This window comes from Saccostrea echinata, unplaced genomic scaffold (genome assembly GCF_033153115.1).
Source record: "Saccostrea echinata isolate AGI-Se365-2 ecotype Australia unplaced genomic scaffold, CSIRO_AGI_Sech_v1 ptg000008l, whole genome shotgun sequence".
Classification (NCBI taxonomy): domain Eukaryota; kingdom Metazoa; phylum Mollusca; class Bivalvia; order Ostreida; family Ostreidae; genus Saccostrea; species Saccostrea echinata.
This window is the reverse complement of record NW_026889757.1, coordinates 10,787,597-10,813,652: the sequence shown is the minus strand read 5'-3', so window position 1 is coordinate 10,813,652 and position 26,056 is coordinate 10,787,597. Positions and strand designations below refer to the sequence as shown.

The following is a 26,056-nucleotide window of genomic DNA, read 5'->3' as shown; positions in this document are numbered from 1 at the left end:
ATTTGACATATGTTACGTACTGTTTTCCTTTTTCGTACACTTCCTTAAATAACTGTTCTCTTGACTTCATTGAATTCTATATCTACTGGAAACTTAATCAAGATGACAGAGTTTTAATTTTTCAAAGTACGGTTTAGTGATTATTTTTTGGATTAGATGAGAATTCAGTGCACAACTGTGATAAATACTAAATGTAAAGCCAAGGATGTACCTTTGTAGTTGATACTAACGCCTTACATTTAGGTGTGAGGAAAATGATGAGGTAAGCATTATTATACTTCATGTACTAGTATATATTGTTAATACTGGTTTATGATCACATGTCAATTGAAATTTGATAACCCCTACTGCCGCACCTACAGTTACTTGTATAGATTATATATGTATCATGTATATATGCCTGTACAATTTATATAGATATGTATGTATATATGTAACCTTTCTTTCAGAACTTTCTATCTTATCATTGTAAAAATCTTGTTTGCCTTCTGGGTCTCCCAAAAAATTGGAAAATAAAATTATCTTATCTGGTATATTGGCGGATGAAAGTAATAATTTCTTTGTTTAACATTAGAATAAAGAAATTGCCTTGTTTTTTGTTTTTGTTTGTTTGTTTGTTTGTTTTTCGCCCTCTGTTTTTGTTGAGTACCAGCGAGATTTTAATAAATCTCTTCCCCGATAGAATTTTAACAGATAGGTTTCCACAAGAAATTCTTGCTTAGCTATCAGTGCGTAATATCGACCAACACTACATTCATTTGACTCTTTGAAGCATGGTTTTTTGGTTTTGTTTTGTTTTGTTTGTTTGTTTTTTTTGTTTTTTTTGTCCAGTCAATATCTACATTATAAAATGTATAATTTCATGATTCCTGATGATGTAATGTTCAATTAAAGAAGGATAGTGCAGAAATAAAATGGATATAAAAACAAAAATCTACTACATTGTAATATGCTTCAACAATTAATTTTTCATAACTTAATCATATGTATAGGTTATAAAAAGATAGTACTACTTATACGGTCTAACAATATTTCATAACTTCGGTTTTCTAAGCGCAGTTAGGATTTGTTTTACTTTCTTTCTTTATTAAATCGTATGATAGTAGAAAGGAGGAAGATAAAGGTGTCCCATGTGTAATGAAATCCATGGAGGGTTAAACCCCCTCCCCCAAAAAACTGACAAAAAAATTAAAGGGGGGGTATCCAATACCCAACATGCAATAATACTAGATGCACATTGACTTTCAATTTTTTTAAAAAGTGAAACTTAACTTTATGGGGCAAGTTTTGACTACACCACAGAACAGTTACTGTATATGAGAGTTAAATTTTAAAAGTATGACCCCCAACCCCTTCATCTATATCTCTTTCTTTTTATTAAACACCGGCTTCCCAACTTGTAGATCTTAAGTAAAAAATTGACATATTGTAAATTTTGAATTTCCCGGGTATAGTAGTATATAAATACAAAATTTACAACAGCTCTAACTTTTGTATTTATTGCCATGTGGTAAATTCAAAATTTACGTGACAAAATTCTAATTCATTTCAGTAAGAAGAAAATTATTGTCTTGTTTTCGTACATCCTGGTTGTGGTGGCTGAATTATGTCAAGCACAGACAAAGTTACTGACCTACAATGCTGGACTTTTGGGGAGTATTCCTTATAAACAGGAACGTGGTGACTACATAGCGGCCAACATCGGACACACTGACCCGGACATCATCTGTTTACAGGAGGTAAGAAAGAAAGGGGGCCCGTTTCCAGTACACTTTTTAAAATAGATAAATAAATATATAATTCCTACATCACTGAAAATATCTGGAAAGCAGCATGTCTAAACCAAATTTATGCAAAAATTATCACGTGCTCAGTTCAGACTGCTCGTCCTATCCTCCGCAAACACTTACACCTTAACACATCTACCTTTTGCTTTTGCATAAAAAATATTCTTTGTATTAAAGCCACCCTTTATTGGCCTCTGTTTTAAAAATCAGGAAATCTTATTATAACTTGCTGTCTTACGATCTATTATGAAGGTATAACCCCCGTTTTCACTAGCATGGTTATTATTTTCATTTGACAGAAAACAATCGAATTATATATCTTGGGACTAAATGGAATGTAATAATGATTTATAGATTTTAGAAGTATATAAATATGCAAACATAATTATTTTAATTCTTATTATTTTGAACTTTGATGCAGTTATAATGTTTTTTTCAGGTTTGGCTCAGGAGGGATGTAGAATTGCTAACATCGACCAACCAGTACAAATATCCTTATTTCTTTAGCGCTGTCAACACCGAAACCTCCTCAAAGCCCCCATGCGCCAACATCTCGCTCATTAGTGTATTTTTTAAGTTATTGGCAAATGGTAAGTCTTCTATCAAGTGAATTTTGAATTCAGGTTACAGTATCAACGTTCATAGTTTTTTTTTTTAAATTTTAATATTAACTTTTTAATAAAAACTTGAATTTTATGGAAACTGTGTTTTAACTTAACACATACATGTATTTTTTTTTCCCGACCAACCGATTACACATTTTCCAACCGATTACTATCGTTCCGACCGATTAACCGGTTAATCGAATACAGATTACCACTCCTACTTTAATTAAGAGATCATTATTTGAATTATGGATATAATGAATTGAAGAGAGCACTAATTTAAAAATAGTTGCTCCCTCTCTCTCTCTCTCTCTCTCTCTCTCTCTCTCTCTCTTACAGAATTGCTGCGCGCATTAATTGAAATGATAAACACATGTAATTTTTTTTTCTGATATTAATACTAAATCATTGACGAGGCAAGCTATTGACAAACAAGTTGATGAAACAAGGATATCAACAGTCTCGTTTGAAGTCATCTTTTCGCAAGTTTTACGGTCGATTCAATGACCATGTCAGCATATACAACCTATCATTGAGTCAAATGCTGACTGACGTTTTTCATACTAATTGTTAGGCCATTATTTATACACTGAACTATCTACGAATTTCTCCGTGATTACCCGATCATGGCAAGTTCGTTATCTTCATATTTCATTGTTGAAATCTGTCTCTTTTTCAATTTTATCAATTCAAATGTGTTTTTTTTCTTTTCTTTTAATTTTTTATGATTTAAAAAAAAAACACTGAAAAATTGTTATAAAATTCGAGCAATTCCACAACGACTTCAATAAATCAACAGAACACTTTCTGGTGTAATTTATGCTTCACAATTCTACTCACACAGGTCAGGAGTGCAACAAAAATGTTACAAATAGGAATAAATGTAAAGGAAAATTGATAAGTAGAATGTTTCTGGTTGACCTCAGTTGCTTACAGTGTTTGTCACATGAAGTAAAATGTCCTTTGAAATATACATTTATCTTCTTAATAAATTTTAGCTAGTTTTGTGACATTAATAGGGAATAATTCCTAATGCAAGTCTAATGGATAAAAAGCTATAATTTCTTTTGATTATATATTTCAGAAAGTCTTTTAGCATGTAGTAATATTTTTTTTTCAAATGAAGTTGTACTTAAAAAAATTCTGAAACTTTTTTATGCATTTGTCTATTCTATTGTCACTTCCGAAATTTTAACTGTATTTACAATATGATGTTATAATTGAAAAATAAATATGTTATGGTTAGTGGAATTTAAAAAAAAATTCAATTTGCTGGTCATTATTTTTGAGTTCACCCCTGAAGATAAATAGTAAACTTAATTAACAGTCTCGGGCCTTTTTCGTCAGATGTTCTTTTGTAGTTACTGTGTGTCAAAGAATCTAACAATCCCCATATAATCAAGTCACATGTTACTTTGGTGCTGGAAAAGAATACATTTTAACTGGTTTACTTAGTCCTAAGCTGAAGTATTTCTGGTTGACGTCAAACTAAAAGCAATCAATCAATGTAATATCACAAACAAGACAAAACAAACAAAAACAAGAGGCCCAGGGGCCACATCGCTCACCTGAGCACTATGGCTACGAAAAAGCAGAAATCAGTTCAGTCTTGAAAGGTTGAAAAGTTTAAATATAAAAGTGGTTCGGGGGGGGGGGGGGGTATGAATTGAACAAATCTGAATCTACATTATCTGAGGATGCTTCCATTTAAATATGACCAATCATGGCTTTGCTGTTCTTGAGAAGAAGATTTTTAAAGATTTTTCCTATATATTCCTATGTAAAACTTTGATCGCCCATTGTGGCCCCACCCGACCCCCGGGGGTCATGATTTGAACAAACTTGAATCTACACTAACTGAGGATGCTTCCACATAAGTTTCATATTTTCAAGCACAGTGGTTCTTGAGAAGAAGATTTTTTAATGATGCCATTAATTTTTTAATGAATTCTTAATTATCTCCCCTTGGAAGAAGGCGTGGCCCTTAATTTAAACAAACTTGAATCCCCTTCACCCAAGAATACTTTGTGGCAAGTTTGGTTTAAATTGGCCCAGTGGTTCTGGAGAAGAAGTGGAAAATGTGAAAAGTTTACAGACGGACAGACAGACAGACAGACGGACAGACGGACTACAGACAAAATGTGATCAGAAAAGCTCACTTGAGCCTTCGGCTCAGGTGAGCTAAAAACTGAATAATGTTTATTAAAACAATTTGAATTAAAAAATATATTTGGATTATTCTTTGATTTAATTCAGAACATAGTTTTTATTTATATCAAGGATGCACGAAACGAGCAACCTCCGCAGAAAAAGCCCAGTGTGCGACGGAAAAAACCGGGGTTCTCAACCTACCACAAAAGTGCATTTCCTGTCTGGCAATATCATCTACAAATGACTTCTCGTTTTCAAACCTTCTTAGAGACTGTGTCGTGACAACCCAAGGGGAGGTCAATCTTCCTGGACTTTTGGTTCTAAGTAAACGACCCATGCTTTACCCTGTGGTAAAATATTTTTTGCCATCTGCAAAGAAGACAGCTTACAGAGGATATATACACTTTCAGGTATTTAGAATTATACTTTCAGAAAATGTTGGAGTTTCTAATATAAGGATGCACGCGCTTTTGGTATTAGAGTAACATACAGAAGGAAACATTCAAACGTCCATATCGCAAAACTAGGATTGCCATAATGGACTAATTCCCCCGTCGTGAAATTAATTTCTGAAAGTGTATGTACTTGAAAAGAGGCCTATGGGCGTTGAAGCTTAAGGTCATTGGAGTATCGAGTTTCTAAAGCTATGACAATTCAGACAAACCTGGAACTTGGAATTAAGACTAGTCACATACATGTAATATGAATTTTTACAATTTTTAAGTGAATTGTCAAAATTGTGAAGTTTATCAGATATTCAAGAGTGAAAATATTATTGTTAACAATTCTGTTTAATACATGATTAACATCCTGAGTATTTCAAAATATGAGCTTCAAAATGTTTCTTTGTTTATTAATTTTGTGGCCACAACAATGACTTTTAAATTCTGTATCACATGATTTGCATAGTGTACCCTACGGTTAAGATACAACTCTGTATAACGTATGAGCTTTCACAGCTTTCTGGGAAAATCATTTATAAATACGAGTTTCTTCGTACTTCTAATGTTGCCTGTAGAAGGATTTCTTTGTCAGGGATAGACATCAACTTACAGATTCACTTGCCCCTTGGGCAAGTGAACTCAAACTTTGACTTGTCCGAATACAAAACTTGGTTGCCCAAAATTTAGAAAGAAGGGAAACCGATAACTTTAATTTATTATTGTAAATAAAGTGAGATATTTTTTTTTTATATTTGGCAAGTTAAGTGCCAGAAAAATATCTTGATGTGCAGGTGATGCTACATTTTAAATACTTGTAAACTCACACTGCCATGCAGCAATATCTCCTTTTAAATAAAATTCATATTTTTGAAAATTATTTTCTTAATGATCTTTTTGTGAATTTAGATTTTTTTCCCCCTGAAAAAACTGAAGCCATGCTAAAGAAAAACATTGGCCATGTTTTGAAACATAAATATCCTAATCAGAATACATCGTGTGCCGAGAATAACTGGTTTTCTTTATGTTCTGTGAGTAAATAAATGAGCTATTTTTAAATATCATATTTCATAATAAGAATGTTAAGAAGTCAGTTTTGTCAGCTACCCCGAAAGAAAATGGAATAACGAACCCGATTTTTGAATAAACGGCGCTACCGAGGAATTTCCGACTACAAAAAGAATGTCATATATTCCTGGTAGAAATCAAATGTTCAAATTATTGTTTTGTTTATAAACTAATGTAAGATTTAAAAAATCTATCAAATATTCACTTGCCCGATCGGACAAGTACATCAGCAGTTTCACTTGCCCGTACTGAGAATTTACTTGCCCCGGTCAATCGGACAACCGTTAATGTCGATCCCTGTTTGTCTGGGTAATTATATTATCTTTCAGAAAAAAATGAATTATTTCAAATCAACTTATTGTGAAGCTTTTAGGAAATATAGAACTATTTTAATTCTTGATAATCAAAAATTCTAAGGAGAAACTCCGGTAAGAGTTGGTATATAGATTTATTCAGCAGGGAGGAATCACACTTTAAAGTTGAAAAACTGCTCATATCCCTTTTTTTTTACCTTGTTTGTCTGTCAATTCCACGTGAAATGCTTTCTTTTACTTATACGAGGGTTGATCCAAAAGTTCGTGGAATTTCTTTACATTATTTTCTATTTTTTAATGGAAATGATTGAAAATTACAGGTGAAAATATAGACGCTTGTTGAATTTTCTGAATAAAAATATTTTTAAAATTCATGATAGTAACACTGTGGCAGTTGCCATAGAAACGGACGTTAGAAAATGCGGGGGAGATATTTATTTGCTCATTATCATTTCAATTCTTGATACACACTGTTGGAGAAAATGCGGGAGAAAAAGTGTCATCTAAAACGAAAATGATATCATAATTACGATTGCTTGAACTTTTATAAACCTTTGTGGGGAAAATTATTGATTTCACTGGATATTTATTTTTTTAATTAATGATTTGTTGATCATTATGACATCGTTAGACAACATCAAAATTCGGTCAGTTAATAAGTTTTGTGAATATCTTGGATACATTCTGACTCAGACGCATATTTTTATGATACATGCAGAACAAAAGTACGGTAAGCAACTGGTTTTTAAGTGGCGTAAGAAATTTATGGAAAGTAGAACTTCAGATGATGAAAGGTCTAGCAGCCTATTGGAAGGTCGTTCTTTCCTCGTAGACAAATTGAGAGCGAAAATGGATGTGGACCGCCGATGCACTGTGCTTGACATTGCTACTGAAATCGTAACATCATATGGAACGACAGAGAGTATTTTGAAAAATGATTGTAATATGAAGAAAGTGGGTGCGAGGTGGGTACCCAGGTTTTCCTCGAAGGCAGAAATGGAAAAAAGAATGCAGTGTTCTGTAGAATTGATCATTTTCTTCTAAAACAACCTTCCGCCACAAAATATAGTTCCTTACTTAATGCTTTCAGTATGGAATTTAATCATGGGGTTTTAATTGAATATAGTTTAATTAGCATTGTTGAATACAAATTTAATGTAAGAACTAAAACATTTTGCAGAACTTTTTAAATAGAGGTCAAGACAAACATCTGCTAAAAAGCTCTTTAACAGCAAATGGTAATATCTTGATTATTTAACAGCAAAGTTTAACTCATGTTTTTCAAGAAACGTTCTGTGAAAGAAGTCTTTTTTTCTTCAGGATGTAAAAGTCGGCGACATAGTTTGTACGCATTTAACACCATTACTGGGACCCATATATGTTGAACGTAAGTATATTTATCTTATATAGTTATTACTTTTTATCTTCTTCTGATATGATCAATGTCATTACAACATTGATGGTTTTCTTCAAATGGGAATGTATTAAATTAAAATATCCATAACAATATGCTTAAAATTTAAGCTAGCTGCAGAACTGTAGCGTTATGGTTTTATATTTTAGTCTTTGACCATAGACTAAAATATAAAACCATAAGGCTACAGTTTCTGCAGCTACATTTAGCATTTTGAAACACGCGTTATTTCTAGTAGTTAATTACAGAAGCAAATATTCAACTGCAATTTTTTAAAAAAAAATATTATGTAGGGAAATCGTAACATAATCTCGTACTTTATAAATTTATTTATCCATTTTAATGATTAATAATTGTAAATGTTTTGCATTTATTTGTATGTGTAAGAGAATTGCTGCTGATTCTATTGCGTGTATTATAGCAAATCTTCAGGGAATCTTCGAGGGTTATGCTGATCAGAACTTTTTTGAAACCGTCACATTGGATATTTATTTATCGTCCTCATCACGGGCTGTTATAATGGGTGACCTAAACTGCGGTCCAGGACTTCCTGAAAAAAATATCGTAGAGGAATGTGAAAGTATGTGTATTAATTAACTTTGCTGTTGCTTTTCCGACATTTAGACCCTATAATATACGATCTAGATACTTTAGGTTACCGCATAAAATTTACAATATCAGTGGGTGATCAAGTTTTCATGTAAATTTATTCAGCATTAAGACTTTGGAGAAAAGTTTACTTTAAATTTGTAAAAACAGCTTGGTATTGTTTAAGAGGAATGAAATCTAAAACCAAAATTATAAATCATTATTTTGTATATGTTTTATTTGTTGTAGAATCATACTACCAATTTAAATTAGCTGGCTACAAGAGTCCCTACGTTGAACGTGTCGGTCTATGCACCTACTGTAGTGACAATGCCTTGGGACTGACGCAGTACGATATGACAAATCAAAGCATTCAGAGCAACATCATTGATCACATATTTGTACGCGGTGTCTCTGTAGTTTTTATACAGGTTAGTTATATTGAGTATGGTTTGCTTGTAAAATGTTGGAACAATAATGATTATGAACTCTTTTTAGGTGTACTTATATGATAATCAGTGGAAAGCTACAACTGTAACAACAAGCAAAACTTCATGTGTTTCAATAATTTAAAGAATTCTCAGATTATTATTTGAAATTAGAGGCGAAAAGGCCTTGATGATCACCAAAGTATCTTCAGTTGAGTTATCTCAGGTTATGACCAACTCTACTCGACCTAAATTCTGATAGAAATTCTGGATTTTACGGATTTTACAATATGCTGAAAACTTTTTTGGGTTTTTTGTCCCCCGCTTTCACTGAAAGTGGGGGATATTAATTTTGTTCTGTCTGTCCGTCCGTACGTCCGTCTAGCTGTATTTCCGTCTGTTACACTTTCAATTCCGTGCGATATCTCGAGAAGCCTTTGAGCTTTTGCAATGAAATTTTACATCACACCTCCCTATCGCCTAAAGAAGACCCCTACTGATTTTGAGGTCAAAAGGTCATAAATTCATACATTCTGTCTGTTTGTAACACTTTCATTTCCGGGCGATTTCTCGAGAAGCCTTTGAGCTTTTGCAGTGAACTTTTGTACCACAACTTCCTATGGTCTAAAGAAGACCTTGGGGTCCAAAGGTAAAGGTCAGAATTTCATACATTCTGTCTGTGTGTAACTCTTTCATTTTCGGGTGATATCTCAGGAAGCTTTTGAGTTTTGCAATGCAATTTCACACCGTAACTCCATATGGTTACGTCCGCTCCTCTTAGTGTCCCGCCCCGTTGTATTTTTTTTTTTATTTTAGTAATTTTTTTTTATCAAAAGTCAATTGGAAATTTGTTGGCATCGATGACGCTCAAAGTTTTAGAGTTACTCCCCGTTTATATGAAAAGTCGCGTGGCACTATTTTTAGCAGAAGAGCATTTGGAGAGTACAGGTTGTCGGCGGACCTTGTATAATTACATGGTTAATCTATTAGAACTGCACTGTTTAGTATTTTAGACACCATGTGTTTTGTAAAATTTTGACAATATCGAACGTGTCAAGAACGAAAAGTTGAACGTTATAAGGACAATGGATATCTTATTCCGAAATATCTTGCGTTTTCCAGGCTTTTTTTTACGATTTTGATATATTACGTGCCAGTTTTCCTGGCACGTAACATATCAAAATCGTAAAAAAAAAGCCTGGAAAACGTCAGATACTTCGGACTATGGAAATCTGTGGTATTTTCAGACAAAGCACAAGTATTTGTTCTTCAAATATTTTTTTAAAAAGCCATTGAGAAGTGGTGAATAACACGTAAAGCACCAATATACACAAAGAGTTTGGATCCGCTACTAATTTCATACTAGCAGTTTTGACGTGTGTCGTGTACAAACGTTCATAAATCAAATTAAAAAAAATAAATATTTTATATCAAAAGAATCTTTACACATTTTAAAGAATAAGCAATCAAATCTATTATCCATACTGGCATTTACAATGTGAAAATTTTGTATAAGATCGTTATGTAGATGTTTACAGTAATAGAAAATAAAATCCGCCCACCCGCCCCAATTTTTAAGTAAATTTTTGTGGCCTTCATCCAAAGGCTGAGAAGTCAAGGTTGACCTCTTTTTCTCCATCTACAATTTTTTTTACATTTCCATTTGTCAAATTATTTCCAACCCAGAAATTTCTTGACAAGAGAAAAATACATGTAATAATAATACTAATAAAAAACTTAAACTCCTTTCCCAAACGTGAGAAACCTATAAGAAAAAAACAAGATGTGTTTGTGAAACACTAATGTCCTCGTATGGCAGCTTATAGCAAAGGTTAAACTTTCTCGAATGCATATCAAATATGTTGGTACCCAAATTAAGGTCTTGCCTCAAGGAATATACCTATGAAATATGAAAGCCCTAGCAGCAACCATTAAATAGATATGGAAAAGGTTAAAGTTTTTCAAAAGTAAGTCAAACATCAAGGTCAAGATCAAATGGTCAAAATTAATGATGCCCAAGAAATTGCCTTCTCACAAGAAATACACATGTGAAATATGAAAGCCGTAGCACCAATCGTTCAAAAGTTATGGCCACGATTAAAGTTTTTCAAAAGTAGGTTAAACTCCAAGGTCAATTGGTCAAAATTGTTGATATCCAAAGGAAGGTCTTGTGACATCAATTACATATATGAAATATGTAAGCCCTAGCACAAACCGTTCAAAAGTTAGGGTCAAGGTTAAAGTTTTGCAAAAGTAGGTCAAACTCCAAGGTCAAAGTCAAAGTGTTAAAGTTTTTGGTATCCAAAGAAAGGTCTTGTCACAAGGTATACACCTGTGAAATATGAAATAAAAGTTATGGCCAAGGTTAACGTTTTTCCAGAAGTAGGTCAAACTCCAAGGTCAAGGTCAAATGGTCAAAGTTGCTGGTATCTGAAGGAAGGTCTTGTCACAAGGTATACACATGTGAAGTTTCAAAGCCCTAGCCCCAACTATTCAAAAGTTATGGCCAAGGTTAAAGTGTGAAAAAATATTGCAAAAATGGATCAAACTCCAAGGTCAAGGTCAAAAGGTCAAATTTTATGGCACCCAAAGAAAGATCTTGTCACAAAGAATACACGTGTGAAATATGAAAGCCATAGCTCCAACCAATCAAAGGTTATGGGCAAGGTTAAGGTTTTTGCGGAAAAACAGACAGACAGACAGACGGACGGACAGGGCAAAAACTATATGCCCCCGAATCTTCGATTACTACGGGGGCATAATAAAAATTGCAAGATTGCATGAATTTTAAGGAGTTGGGCCCCACTGTTCAGGGTCCTAGGGGAGCTAATCCATGACATTCACAATTTTAGTTGTAGTGTAAATTTTTATGTCAATTATAATTTCAAAGATATGATGGTAAGATATACAAAAGAGAATCATTATACTTATATATCTATATTTTACAGCGAGTTCTGACAGAATACGTACCAGGTTTACCATATACTCCATCAGATCATTACGGCGTACAGGCAACGGTGGTGGACAAAGGAAAAGATCTAAAGGTGGATGTTAGATACAAAGAAGACAATTAAATTAGTAATAAATGGCGCTTAGAGTTTTAATTCTTACATATTTATGTGTTTTTACATTTCAGTATAAAATTAAGTTATGGTCCCAGATGTAGCGAACAATAGCTTCGAAGAGCAATATTCTTTTCAAATAAGATAATATCATGCTGCAAATTTTGAATTAACTAGGGGAGAGCCAATTGCAAAATTTACAACATGATAAGTTATAAATAACGCTGTAATTTTTGCATTTACCCCCCCCCCCCCCTCCCTCCAGTGAATTCATAATTACAACATGATAATACCATCAGTATCAATGTGGTTACTGTAAACCAACTTTTATTCGCGACATCTTTTATTCGCGATTCGTCAGATTGAAATCAATCCGCGACAATTAATTTCCACGATTGGGGAAAAAGTAATTGCATTGTTACTTTGCAAGAAAAATATCCTGCAGATATTATCATTAATTAGTACTCAGTAAAAATACATAAAGGAAGAATCGGGATAAAGACTGCAAGGTTTTTCAGTTTTCAGTGAATGATTTTCTGTAGCTGATACTTAGCACACAGGTTACTTACTACTAATTACCGGTAGATAAACTCCCAGTGTTAAATAATATTTTGCTCTCACAATTAAGATTTGTTTTTTAAACTTCATTCAATTGCACAAGTGATCACTAGACCCTAGAGGATGGATACCGCGTTATAAGTAAACACAACAGTGCCTTCAAACATTAAATGCAACGATTTCCAGAAAAGGGGTACCCTCTGGCCATACAAAGGTTACATAGCAAGTGACATCCTCTTACTATTTAATAGCGATTCTCTGTAACCACTTAAACTTCTTTGCCACGCATGGTCACCGATTTTGATGAAACTTTGCCCATTATTACAACTTGACACCAGAAAAATATATCAAATAAAATTTCGTTGCTATGTGTCTTGGTTGCCATGGTAACAGCCAGAAAAGTTGAAAAAATTGAGATTTTCAGCTACTTTGAATCTTTATTAAGCCTTAATAAAGAGTAAGGAAAACAAACAAACTATTTTCACAAAAACTTGACACCTTGTCGCCACTTATGCTATAAAGAAACTATTAGGAATTTATCTCTAAGTAAGTGGTAACCATGGGTACATTTGGAATACATTTTAGATGCTGAAAAACGCTCAATATTCACTAATGATAGATGTTACATGATCAAACTCAATCAACAACCAAAGAAAAACAATAAAAATAAAAATATTTGACCTTAAGTAATTAGGTATTGGCAATATTATTCTAAAAATAACTTTTTATGGTTGCCATGGTTGCACAGTGTATCCATGCAAAATCTGTTGCTAAGATTGGGTTAATGCTACTATCTTGAGGAAAAACAATAAAATTCATGACTGACACATATACATCCTTAGGACCTTGCAACACCGACAACCTAAGAAAAATTGGGATTAATTGTTACTTTGCAGTGTAACCATGGAAACAACGTACCAGTTGTTTAAAGTGATATTTTTTTTTGCTGCTTTAGGAATTTACTTACCTTTTAATCAAGAAACATATTATTTGACTCACCTTGAATAGTATTTATCAGCTAGAACTAAAGTTGAATATCATATATTGATAAAGTTTGTTGAATAATACAACACTGTTGCTATGGTTACTAAGAAGGGAAAATGCTCGATTTTGTTAATTTTATATCAATATTAAATCCTATGTGCCAGCTTTTTGCATCCAGTTAGAGATTGGGTGGTAGTCAAAATTGAAAGTCAGGCTAGTTGTTCATTTATATCAAACATAAAAGTTTTGGGAATCTACATACAAGGGTACGTATCCAAGGAAACAGAATATTTTTCAGATTTTTATGCATATTTTTTCGGCTAATTTCCATAGCAACGCTCTATTTAAAGAATTGAATATGAATTTTTTGAAATGTAAAAATTAGGGTCACACCAACGCCTTTAAAAATTGATCATCAGTTATATAGAAATATGCTTTTTAAAAAGATAGGATAAGATTAAAACACTAAGAGAGTAAGTTTAAAATCCCATTGTGGTATTAAAACCATGGCAACCATTGCCAACCTATAAGAAATATCATATTTCGTCCTTGGTATATGTTACAAGGATTTCTTGTCTATTATATGCTTGCATTTCAACCTATAATTGCTTTTATTTTTAAGTGTATGACTTTATAAAATTAAATGAACAATTTTTTTTTTTTTTTTTTTTTTTTTTTTTTTTTTTTTTTTTTTAATTAATTTTTTTTTTTTTTGACTGACTTTAGACATAAACAAACATACATACACAAACACTGGAAAGCTTACATACAGATTTTTAGGAATGAACATGAAATATATAAAAAAAAAAATGAATACACAAGATATACTAAAATAATAATGTACATGACATAAATTTATCTATATGTTTATGTTTTCAAATATCTGGTTCCAGTTAATCCATCTTCTTTTATACACATGAAGTTCATTGTTTATACAATTTTTCTTCAAATTTACAATACACATACAAGTATTTAATGATATTTTGGATAGTTATATTTTGGTTTTTTCTTGATTGTTGAAAAATGTACTGTTTAATAAGTAGCAATATAAGATTGATAATTGTGTCTTCTTTAGAAGAACCAAGTATAACTGTGCATACATCAAATCTTATTATTTTTCCAGTTTTTTCAAATATCCAATCTTCTAAAAGAGACCACAATGGGTTAACTTTAGGACAATAAAAGAAAATATGTACAATTGATTCAACATTTTGCTGACATAAAGAACATAGATTATTTTCTCTCATTTTTGACAAAAACAAAAATATATTTATTTGTACCAAGAATCCTATGTATGATTCTAAAATTAAACCATAAAAGCCTTGTGTCTTTTGTTGTTGAATAATATTTTTTATGAATTAATTTCCAATTAAAATCCTGCTGTAACTGCAGTTCTTTAGCCCATTTTGATTCACACTTTGGTGAAGTATATACATGTAATGACAAATATGCATCATAAATTGTTTTAGAACCTTTTTTATCTTTATTGATGATTTCCACAAATTTTGGCTGCTAAGGTCTTGTGACAGAATTTATACCAACATTTCTAACATTTGGCCAAGAATGCAAAATTGCCCTTTTTATGCCTTCATATATAGTAAAAGGGACTTTTAAAGAAAATTCTTTAACAAGATCATCAAAGCATATAAAGTTACCATTACTGTCAAATAAATCACCAACTACAATAAATCCCTTTTCATACAATGGCCTTGAAAAAACATACTTATTTTGAGTCATAATTTTATTATTATACCACAGAGGTTCCAACAAAATATCTCCTTGGTTCAAGTTACATGTTATAAGACTTAAGAATTCTGAAAATACATACAGTACATCTTTCCAAAAGCTATTTTGTGTATTCTTTGCTTTAGCTTTTGAATATTCTGGCCCAAAATGGGACAGGTTTACAATATTACATTTTGTTATTTCAGTGAACAGTGGGATCCAACTAGACTTTGTAAATAGTAATCTTCTGATCCAAGTTAATTTTAAAGATTTAATAAAACAGTCAATATTGGTCATTTTAAGACCACCATTCTCTTTGGAAAGTTGCATTGTTTTTCTTGAGATTTTTTCTGTTTTATTGTTCCATATAAATTTATAAAAATGTTTTTCCAAATCTTTAATCCACTTTTTGTTTGGCTTTGGGAGAACAGTAAACAAATGTGTAAGTTTTGATAAAAATAAACCCTTTATTACTGTAACTTTCCCTAATGGAGATATATTTCTTTTTGACCATGATATTGTTTCCTTTTTAATGTTTTGAAAACATTTCTCAAAATTTAGCTGTTCCATATTTTTTAGATCAGCAGTGTATGTAATGCCGAGGACTGTAAAGGTTCCACTGTCCACTGAAGTCCTATTTCATTACATAATGTGTTTCTGGAATTTATTTCAGAACCTATCCATACAGCTTTTGTTTTAGTAATATTTGGTTTAAGTCCTGAAAATTTTGAAAATTGAAAAAGAAGATCTAAAGCACTTTTTAGGCCTTTTTCTGAACCATCTAAAAACATTACTGTGTCATCTGCATATTGAAGTAAACATATTTTTTCCTCACCTATTTTTATTCCCTTTATATTTTTATTTTGTCTAATCATGTATCCCATAATCTCTACACACAGGTTAAATATATATGGAGAGACAGGATCTCCTTGGCGACAACCCCTCCCTATTTTGAAAAATGATGAAAATATACCATTTTGGATTACACATAGTCGAGTTTGATTAAATAATACATGTATCCATCTAATAAGATCAGGTCCAAAGTTAAAAAATTTCAGTGTTTTGTACATAAATTTCCATGACACTGAGTCAAAAGCCTTCTCAAAATCAATAAGTAAAATAATTCCTGGTATATTTCTTGTCTTTGCACTGTGAAGTATGTCATAAATTATGCGTGTATTTTCACCAATAAATCTATTCTTAAGAAAACCTTTTTGATTGTCGTGTATAAGATAATCTAATACATCTTTTATTCTATTTGCAATGCATGCAGAAGCAATTTTGTATGAAACATTAAGCAATGATATTGGTCGCCAATTTTTTAAAAATTCTCTCGATTTTTCTCCTTTTGGTAAAATTGATATAATTCCTTGTTTCTGAGTGGTAGATAATTCTCCCTTTTGAAATCCATAGTTAATTGATCTAATAAGGAACTGTCCAATATCTTTCCAAAAAAATTTGTAAAACTCAGCTGTTATTCCATCACTTCCTGGGCTTTTGTCATTTTTCATGTTTTTCAATGCTGTTAAAGCTTCGGCTTTGGTTATTACACCTTCTAACTGATGCCATGTTTCTTTTTTTAATATTTTAACATATTCCATATTTAAAATGCTTTTCAAGTCAATATCATTTAGTTTATCATCACAACATGCATATAGATTTTTATAAAAGGTTTCAATTTCTGTTAAAATTTCAGATTGTTCTGTTATTATATTACCACTATCTTGAACTAGTTTGGTTACTGTTTTATTTATAAAATTTCTTTTTTCCAAACTTAAAAAATACTTTGTTGGCTTTCCCCTTCTTCTATCCACTTAACTTTTGTTCTCACAAACAGACTTTTAATGTATTCTGAACAAAATTATTACTTTTGAATATTTTGTTTCCATAGTAATCATGTAATAGTTGATTTACCAAACATGTTTATCATGCATTTAAGACATCGGGCCTTTAACTTTCAGAAACAGTCATTGCCACTTGTTTGCTTTGCTGCAAACGTTAACTGTGGGACTCTGAATATGTTAAAAAAAAATGCCATTTTTCAAACTTTAGGACATGTTGCTATGGTAATCATGACACGTAGCAACCAATTTTTGCCTGATTTGAATATACGTTATCAAAGACTTTTATCATAGAGAGTTTGAATAAATTTTGAGACTATGCGTGCCACAGCTCCTATATAAAAGTTAAAATCATTACAGAGAATGGCTCTTTAAAATGTATTATGTAGTATTTCTATACTCCAGAAACAAGTTTACACTTTTCTGTTTTTGTTTCACAGTAAATCTTTCTGTACAAATTGTAGATTTTTTTTGACAAGAAGTCTAGTTAGTACAGTGTGTATTATGAATTCAAATTGAAGGTCTAATCGAATAAATCAAGTTGACACACATCAATGCATGCGTGGATCTAGAGGGGGATCGGGGAAGGGAGGTCCACCCCCAACCCCTGGAATTTGCAGAGTTATCAAATGGATATACTAAAGAAACTAAAAATTGACCTTGGACCCCCCCCCAAAAAAAAAACGTGGACCCCTGTTAAGTTGTTAGGAAAAGTCATACATATGAAGCTTAAGAAGAAAAGTGGAGCGTCTAACCCCCAACCCCCGACCACCCCGAAAACCCATCCACCCCCACGAAATAAGTGTTTCACATTTAGGAAAGGAGTTTACGTTTGTTATTATTTGAAATTTTATTTTGCTTGTCAAGTAATTTCTGAGTTGGATTTTTGGGGGACTGGTCCGGTGTGGACCCCCCCCCCTCCCTGGAAATAAATTCCTAGATCAGCGCTTGCAAAAGTTTGCCCCTTTCCCTTTTCATAGTCCTTCTTGACATTTTGATGTGTCAAAGTTTTGAAAATCCAATGATCAAGTTTTTATAATTTCTTACTAGACACTTTTTATGACATGATTTCAACATTTCTTTACCTCGTGAAGTTTGAACCCACGGCTCATCACAGGTAGTGACTGTTACAATTTTTGAGGTCACTGATCTTTCGTCGGAGATATCAAACAAGGTTGGATCCGCGTGTCCGTAGGCACTGGCACGAAATAATCCCTATGCATTGGTTTGGGTTCAAAGCCCGAGTCTAAATTTGTTCAATTATACATGTAGTTGGCTGCGTCTTTCAATGACCAAACATTTTCAGTTGGGGAAGGCTCTACCCAGCAAATATTCCTTGACAAGCAAATAAAGGAGATCAAAAGGTCATCATATGTTATCATTGAGGGGCACGAGCATAAAGTAACTATGTTTTCTTTAGTATACATAAGCTATATATCAGCTATGTTAACTCCAATTAATCAATCAAATATAGGATCGCAAAGTCCAGTGGCAATGATTCAATATACGACGTCAACTAAGATATACATATAATTGATACTTTATACCTCAAAGAAAGATTTGACTTGCTAGTACCTTACATATAAAACCAGTTTTAATTTTGAGTTTACCCAACTAAAGGGATTAAAGTTTAAAGCACACCAATTTAGTAATGACAGTATAACAGTAAATGTGAGATTTTCTCCTCTCCATCTCACCAGGAATGGGATAGGGGCTACAAAGATTTTATAATCTGTTTTTATCAACAACAAAAAAAAAACATAAAGACTCCCAAATAATGCTTGAAAAGGATTTGTTCCCTTGTAAATTGAATAGAAACAAGTGAAAAGGATCTTTCTTCAACAGTAGTTTCTTACTCTATAATTCATAATAGTTCAAATGATTCTTTTTCAGTACTTGTTGGTACCATGGCCAGAATGGATCACCTGATGTAAATGAAGTCAAAACCAATGTCTCGGAGCAATATTCCGACCAAGTGCTATGCAAACAAAATGTTTGAATAAAGTATTGTTACCTGTACATATGTAAAATAAAATGTGAATATATCAAAGTGTGATATTTAAACAAGAAAAATACGTAAGCTTGTTTTTATAATCTCATAAATCCTTTCTGCATTATTCAGGTTATTGTCTGATGCAGGATAAACTACGAGGTTTACCAAACAAAAGTTATTGTAATAATAAGCTTATGCAATTGATGAATGGTATGATACTGTTTAAACTTATGATAGTTTAGGAGAACGGCTGCAATAAAAGAAAGTATGATGATTTTTCAGATTTACATTCACAGAATTACGAATCTTGATATTTTTTTTAAAACTTGTGCCAAGTTGTACAGGAAATAATCTAAAAGCTTTGGAGATAAGAAAACAGACACTCATTACATGGCCGTAGGAACTTGGGAGGGGGGGGGGGGGTAGCCCCATTACTTTTGCCGATATATACATGTAGTAGGCCTATAATGAGGAAAAAAGCTACCTCATGGATATACCCCTCATTAATTAGGTCTGATAACCTTTTCTATTTTCTTCTTGTCAAGGAATTTTTGCTTGGTAGTGTCCACCCAAACTAAAAATTGTTTGGTTCCCCCTCTGTCCCAAAATGAAATTGCTTCCTACGGGTATGCGTTAAATGTAATGAGACATTCTTTTGACAACAAATGGGATAGAAACATTTTTTTGAATTATCGAAGACACAGGAGTTTGCAGACGTTGAGTCTCGAGGTTTACCCTTGCAGAAATTATCCGGGAAGCCTTTGCTATTCGAGGGTCCCTGATTGGTATATAAACGCATATACTGAACATAAAAAATAAAATCCTGAATCATTTTTAAAAAAAAGTTCTGAGAGAGCTTCTGTCTGAGCTCCGGTCCAATGGTACCGTTTACTGTAGTTTAACTTTTGTGTCCATTCGTTTTGCAATAGCATGCAGCGTCCAAAACCACTTAAGGTATGTCACTCGTGAAATTTGTTATATCAAGGATTTTTTGAGAAGTATATTTTGGATAAGTACTCAAATAGTATGACTCAAAATCGCAGAGAAAATGGGGGGTCAGTGTGCATCTAACTGAACTACGGTACAATTAAGTTGACCTTTTTGCACTTAAATTGTAACTCTTTGGTTAATCACTTTAACCGTTATCATATTTTATAAGATGTAACCATGGCAATAAACATAATCTTATTTTACGTAAAATAGTTTGAATAATATCTATCATTGAACAAATCATGCAAATTAATGCGCGTAAATTATTGTGTGACCTTTTTGCACTAAAAAAGTCTCATATTTGGGGTATTAAAAATCTAAATAGGCAATAGAATATTTTCTTGTATCAAACTTTTTACGACTTAAGTGCTGATCGGTCAAAAGTATCGAGTAGTTTAAAATAATGAAAGAAAAAGTTTGGGTCAGTGATGTAAATTTTGAAATATTGGTTAAAATATGCGATTTTCAGGCAAAAAACTGTGTAAATTTTATCTCGACTTCCTTAATATATCTTCATTTCTTGGCAATGTTTGTTGAGCGAAGGTGTAAAAATTGTTATAAAAATATAAATTGAGACCTATATTTAATATTCCAGGCATATCATAACGGAAAATATTCTCTGAGTAAAAGTATGTGAGGCTAAAGTTCCAAGATATCAAATTTAATAAATGTGTAGATTTGCAGAATTTTCTGCTAAATATCCTTCCGCCACAAGAAATAGTCCCTTATAAATCTTGCTTCTTTGTGAATTTTTGAGCAGTTTTTTAATTGAATGTTGAACATTTTACATCGTTTAATTTAAATATGTTATAAAGATTGAATTGTAATAAATAGTTTTTAAGCAAGAGGTTCTGACTGAAATTTTCTAAAAGGCTGACGAGTGACATACCTTAATTTACAAATCTTGCACATTGCTAAACCGCGACCCAACATTCTCCCTCTTTCGATCCTATGAATGTGCTTGCATACGAAAGCCTATAAGGATCAATCTGCGTAAAAACAAAATTAAAAGGCGTAATAACACCCTTTCAACCCGAGAAAAGGTGTAATTACGCGAAGTAAAAAGGTGTTTTAACGTCAATAAAGGCGTAATAGAGAGGTTAAGCAGATGACCGTGTACGTGTAGCTAGGGAAATCCCCTAATTTACTGCGATTTACGTCATCAGTTTTGCATAGCGCGTTATTCTACAAGTTGTACACAGCGTAGATTCATATGTACACGTAGGAAAGAACGTGTAGCTTCTTAAACCCAAATTATAGCGAGCGCTCGTCACTTATAGCGAGCGCAGCGAGCGGCGCGAAGCGCCGCTCGTCACTGCGAGCTCTAACGACAAAGCCTGGGCGAAGAGAAAATTCGGACTACTGCACATTCATTCAATAGAATTTTTTTCCGCAGTAATTCTGACCCACAATGCATCGCTTCTTGTTCTCGCTGCTAACTTCGTTCACGCGGTGACAACAACTAAAATTTCACAAAAAATAAACTCACCTTAATTAATGGCTATTGCATGCAGATAGTAGATTAAACGTTCTTTGTTAAAATATTTGCACTTTTTAAACTTTGTTTATGGAAATGCAGCTAATGTACGACGTCATGTGACGTCACAGTCTAAGACGTTCCAAATGTCTCGTGCGGTTTGAAGAGGCGGATCTTAAAATGAAGTGAACAATGCGCTCGCCCCAACGGTCGCACCGTCAACATATTATATATTTTTCAGGCGGTGTTTGTTGTGATGTTGAGAGTTTATTACGTACATCTATGAATCTTTTTTAATCAAAGTCATAGAATTATTTGATACAAATGGATTGTAAAGTGACTTGTTGAAATGACGTTTTACACGTACCTCTACACGTACAGTTTGTTAAAAAGAACACGATGTTAGTTACGTGTACTTGTAAAATCACTTCTAGGTATACACGTACACGTAGACGCACACGGTCAAATGCTTAACCTCTCTATTAACTCAAAAAAGGCGTAATTACGCCTTTTCAAAAAAGGCGTTATTACACCTTTCTGAAAGGCGTTATAACGCCTTTTAAAATTGATCCTAATAGGCTTTCGTACTTGCAAAACAAAACAAAAAATGGTAATCAACGTTCAGAATTAGACCCAAACTTTCACACACACACTACTAATTTACTTCCAATGTACACAAAATCATGTACATATTAAGTGCTTTTAAATTACCTATTGAATCAATATTATAAGATCCACCTTAAAATTAGTACTTAATGTATATATATTTTTTTTCTTTTTAAAATTTTTTTCGTTTCTTTTCATTTATGTTTTCTTTTTTTTCTTTTTCTTTTCTTCTTTTTTTTCTCTTTTCATTTCGTTTCTTTTGTTTTCTTTTTTATGCGCTTCTTTTCTTTTCGTAGTTTACAGGTACCCTAGTAAGACTAAGCATTCATTTGAACAGCACTTTCAGACGACACGTTCCTCAATGATATATAATTTCTCCCAAGAATTTGTTAGTGAAGTATTGCTACTTTAAGAAGTTTCCTCACAAAAAATTGGGATACCTAACCGCAAGATACCAAAGGATAGTGTTTCTTAGATAATCCTATAGGAAATCACCAATATTGCCAATATCACAATTATTCCAGTACTTATTTTTGATACATTCTGAAAAAAGAATATAAATCACAAGATAATGATAATACTTATTTATTTGTTGTATATTACGAAGAGATACAAAATAGATATTTGAGGAACGTGTCGTCTGACCTTAGATGAGTATTGTTTGTCAACGAGTTTAAGATTTGTAATTAACATACAGAGTGAAAATATGCAGTAGTTTAAAGTTAACTAAATGAATCAACTACTTTTCACCCAATTTAGTATCCTGGACAATGGAAAAGAGAAATTACATGTGCATGTAAAAAAAAAATAAATAAAACAGCTTCTTCATCAACGTTTGTGTCGGTCAGGATTGTATAAAGATTATATGGACATCTCTCTCTCTCTCTCTCTCTCTCTCTCTCTGGTTTGTGTGTGCGAGCGCACAAACATTCATATCTGCTATCAGATCATAGTAATCTCATGGCAATATAGGTCAGATGGAGATGCCCTTCTACTCTATTGAATTTTGATACAATTTCTTAGCATCAATTTAAGAAAATATAAATAGTGAAAGTGCGACATCTTTCGATATTTCTAAGCGATTATTCTATTCATTATTATTTTTTTTTTACAGTAATTCATTTATTTTTACTAATTTTTATTTTTTTAGTATTTAGTTATTGTCAAAGACCATTACGCATTTGTTACATGTAGAAGTCTGTTTTTAAAATCTTATTCCTAGTACAGTTTTGACCTTATTATAGTAAAACTTAAACATTTGAAGATGGTATCTAAGCATCGTTTTTTTTTTAAATGTCGATGATGCCGCGGTTAAATAAACTAGAATAATAGAACTACATGTATGCACGAACTATACACGAAAAGAAGACTATACATTTAGACTATTATTTCCTTTCAACGGTTATTTGAATCAGATATCTTTGTTGTCATGTTCATTCAACATAAAACTTTCTTTCAAAAATTCTAGTTCTCTTACACTTTTGGTCCGATTCCAATAAAAAAAATAACTAGGAATTATCTATGGAGATTGGTCGCCTATTATTTGTTGTACTGCATTGTTTAGTTAACCCCTCTACAAATAACGAAATTCATGTCCCCATGCAAGCATCAGATCTCAGATTGGAGCAAAGATGAAATTTCATTGTATATCTTTTCAAATCTCTTATATTCATGAATATCCAGCAGGCAATCTGGTTACAAAATAAAATATTAGCAATAAGCCGTGTACCAATAAATAATTATAAAGCTTACGTCTCACGACTTCACGTCCTAAGCTGGAACTAAGCTAGTTATAAAATAAAAAAAAAAATCATTTTTGAAAATATTCTACACACGATCTAGCTAAGAGGCAAATTGTTAGCATGATTTTAATACGGATATGTTAGCCCTAAATCAATATTTTGAAATTAACTTAGGCTCTACTGTGGTGCGAAGTTTTTCACGTTTTAAAATTCAATTTACTTTTCCTGATCTTAACTCATAAAAATCTATAGAGCTGCCTAATGAGTCAATTATGAACTTTTGTGGGATGATGTGGACTCATCATGGCAGCGTGGCATAATTATATTTATAAATATATAATTATAATATCTCATGCACTAAAGTAAACGGTACAAAAGTCATTGCAACGAATCATTTATATGTAGAATTCAAATTTAACAAAATCTATGATATACCTTCAATATATGCATGCTGCTAGAAGTAATAGATATATAGGTGTATAGTTGGAGCTTAGTAGGGCCCACCCTGATAGCTGCTTTATTTTCTTTAGTTTTAGTGAACAGTTTCTTTGTTATAGAATAGGTCTGGGAAATAAAATTGTTTTTCAAAAAACTCATGAAAATCTAGCAAGCAAAATTGTACTATTGCTCTCTCCGACGTCACGTTGTGTCAAAGGTAAATCGGGGATAGATTTTACATCCGGGTTCTTGCACTGTAGAAAATGAGTCCTATTGCACTCTCCGACGTCACGTTGTATCAAAGGTCAGTCGGGGATAGATTTACATCCGGGTTCTTGCACTGTAGTAAACATTGAATTAGACAACAATATTATATGGTTATGGTGTCCGGATAGGACCATTTGCAAAAGCTTAACAGCGCGTTCAGAAAAACACGCCATCGCGTTAGCACACAACACGCCATCACGCTAACACAATTATACAAAACACGTCATCGCGTTTATACTCAACACGTCGGCGCCGTCGCGCTAACACGCTTTCAAACAACAAGCTGTTGCGCTAACACAACTTTACTCAACACGCCGTCGCGCTTACGCAACTTTACACAACACGCTGTCACGCTGCCACACAACTCGCTAACACAACTTTGTGATAGTGCGACGAACGTGTTGTGTGTTAGCGCGACAGGGTGTTGTGCTGACTTGTGTTAGCGTGACGGCGTGTTGTTCAATGATGTGTTAGCGCGATGGCGTGTTGTGTGTTAGCGCGACGGCGTGTTTTTCTGAACGCGCTTTTGAGCTTTTGCAAATGGCCGTATTTGGACACCATATATGGTAATAAAACGCTCCATCGTTTGGTATAAATACTGAAACACAGGGTAAAACATTCAGTTTCATAAAGTTTTCAGTGAACCGATTCCGATCAGAACAATTTTGAGCGAGTTCCATTCAGTATTGAATTCTTCATTTTATACTTTTACTTTTCATTCTGGACAATTAATGCACTCTCTTTACACCGTTTATTTACACAGTACTTAAAATAATCGTGATTATGGGTTGCTTATATTTTTATCGAAAACCTAAACACGGCACATATGGTACACACAGCACAATTTACATTTTTTCCTAACGAGAAACGGACCCGTAGCAACATCTTGGGGGGGGGGGGGGGGCTCTAGCTGCAATAATGTAGCAATCTCAAAGGCACTCTTCAATCATTAACCAACTTTTAAAATGACATCATTCGCTTCGAGAGACCTTTCTTTTCAAATAAATCGCTTCAGACGTCTCTGGTCTCTTTTTTGTAAACTACTCATTTATTCCTCGAAAATTACTTCGATACATAATTATTAAGACTTTAGATGGGATACAAAACTTCCGGTTGGGGTTATAAATGTAGGATAAAACCAGAGACCATGGAATAAAATACTCGGAAGTCTCTGGTTTTATCTTACATTTATAACACTAACGAACTAATGAGTTAGTCCTATATTGATTTCTGCATTTGAAATCTTTATTATTCCAAACATCAAACAAGTAAATTGTATGTGTTATCACAGTGAGCTATGAACTCTTTACCAATTAAGCCCATGTCACACTATCATGATTTATAGCTACAATTCATTGCGAATTCAAAAATCGAAGCAAATCGGGATTTATCGTAGAGGTAGTCGAAGGATATCCTCCTTAATCGTGTTGAATCACAGCAAATCGCAAAACTCGGCGATTGTTTCGGCATGTTCAAATTAAATCTTCGACATTCGTGGAACTTCGTAGTACTAGCGACAATGCGAGTGTCCTGCAAGTTACTGCGAGTGTCGTTCGAGTTACTGTGAGTGTCCTACGA

At 33.0% G+C, this 26,056-nt stretch overlaps 1 protein-coding gene across 1 annotated transcript; it reads left to right on the top strand.

The window, feature by feature from the left end:
- Positions 1-157: 157 nt before the first annotated feature.
- On the top strand, positions 158-18,973 carry LOC133181413 (uncharacterized). The gene is made up of 9 exons (XM_061315925.1): positions 158-262; positions 1,553-1,739; positions 2,227-2,377; positions 4,673-4,953; positions 7,686-7,752; positions 8,201-8,359; positions 8,617-8,798; positions 11,744-11,839; positions 18,859-18,973. The coding sequence occupies exons 1-9, from the start codon at positions 255-257 to the stop codon at positions 18,892-18,894; spliced, it is 1,167 nt and encodes a 388-aa protein (XP_061171909.1). The 5' UTR covers positions 158-254; the 3' UTR covers positions 18,895-18,973.
- The last annotated feature ends 7,083 nt before the right edge of the window (positions 18,974-26,056 follow it).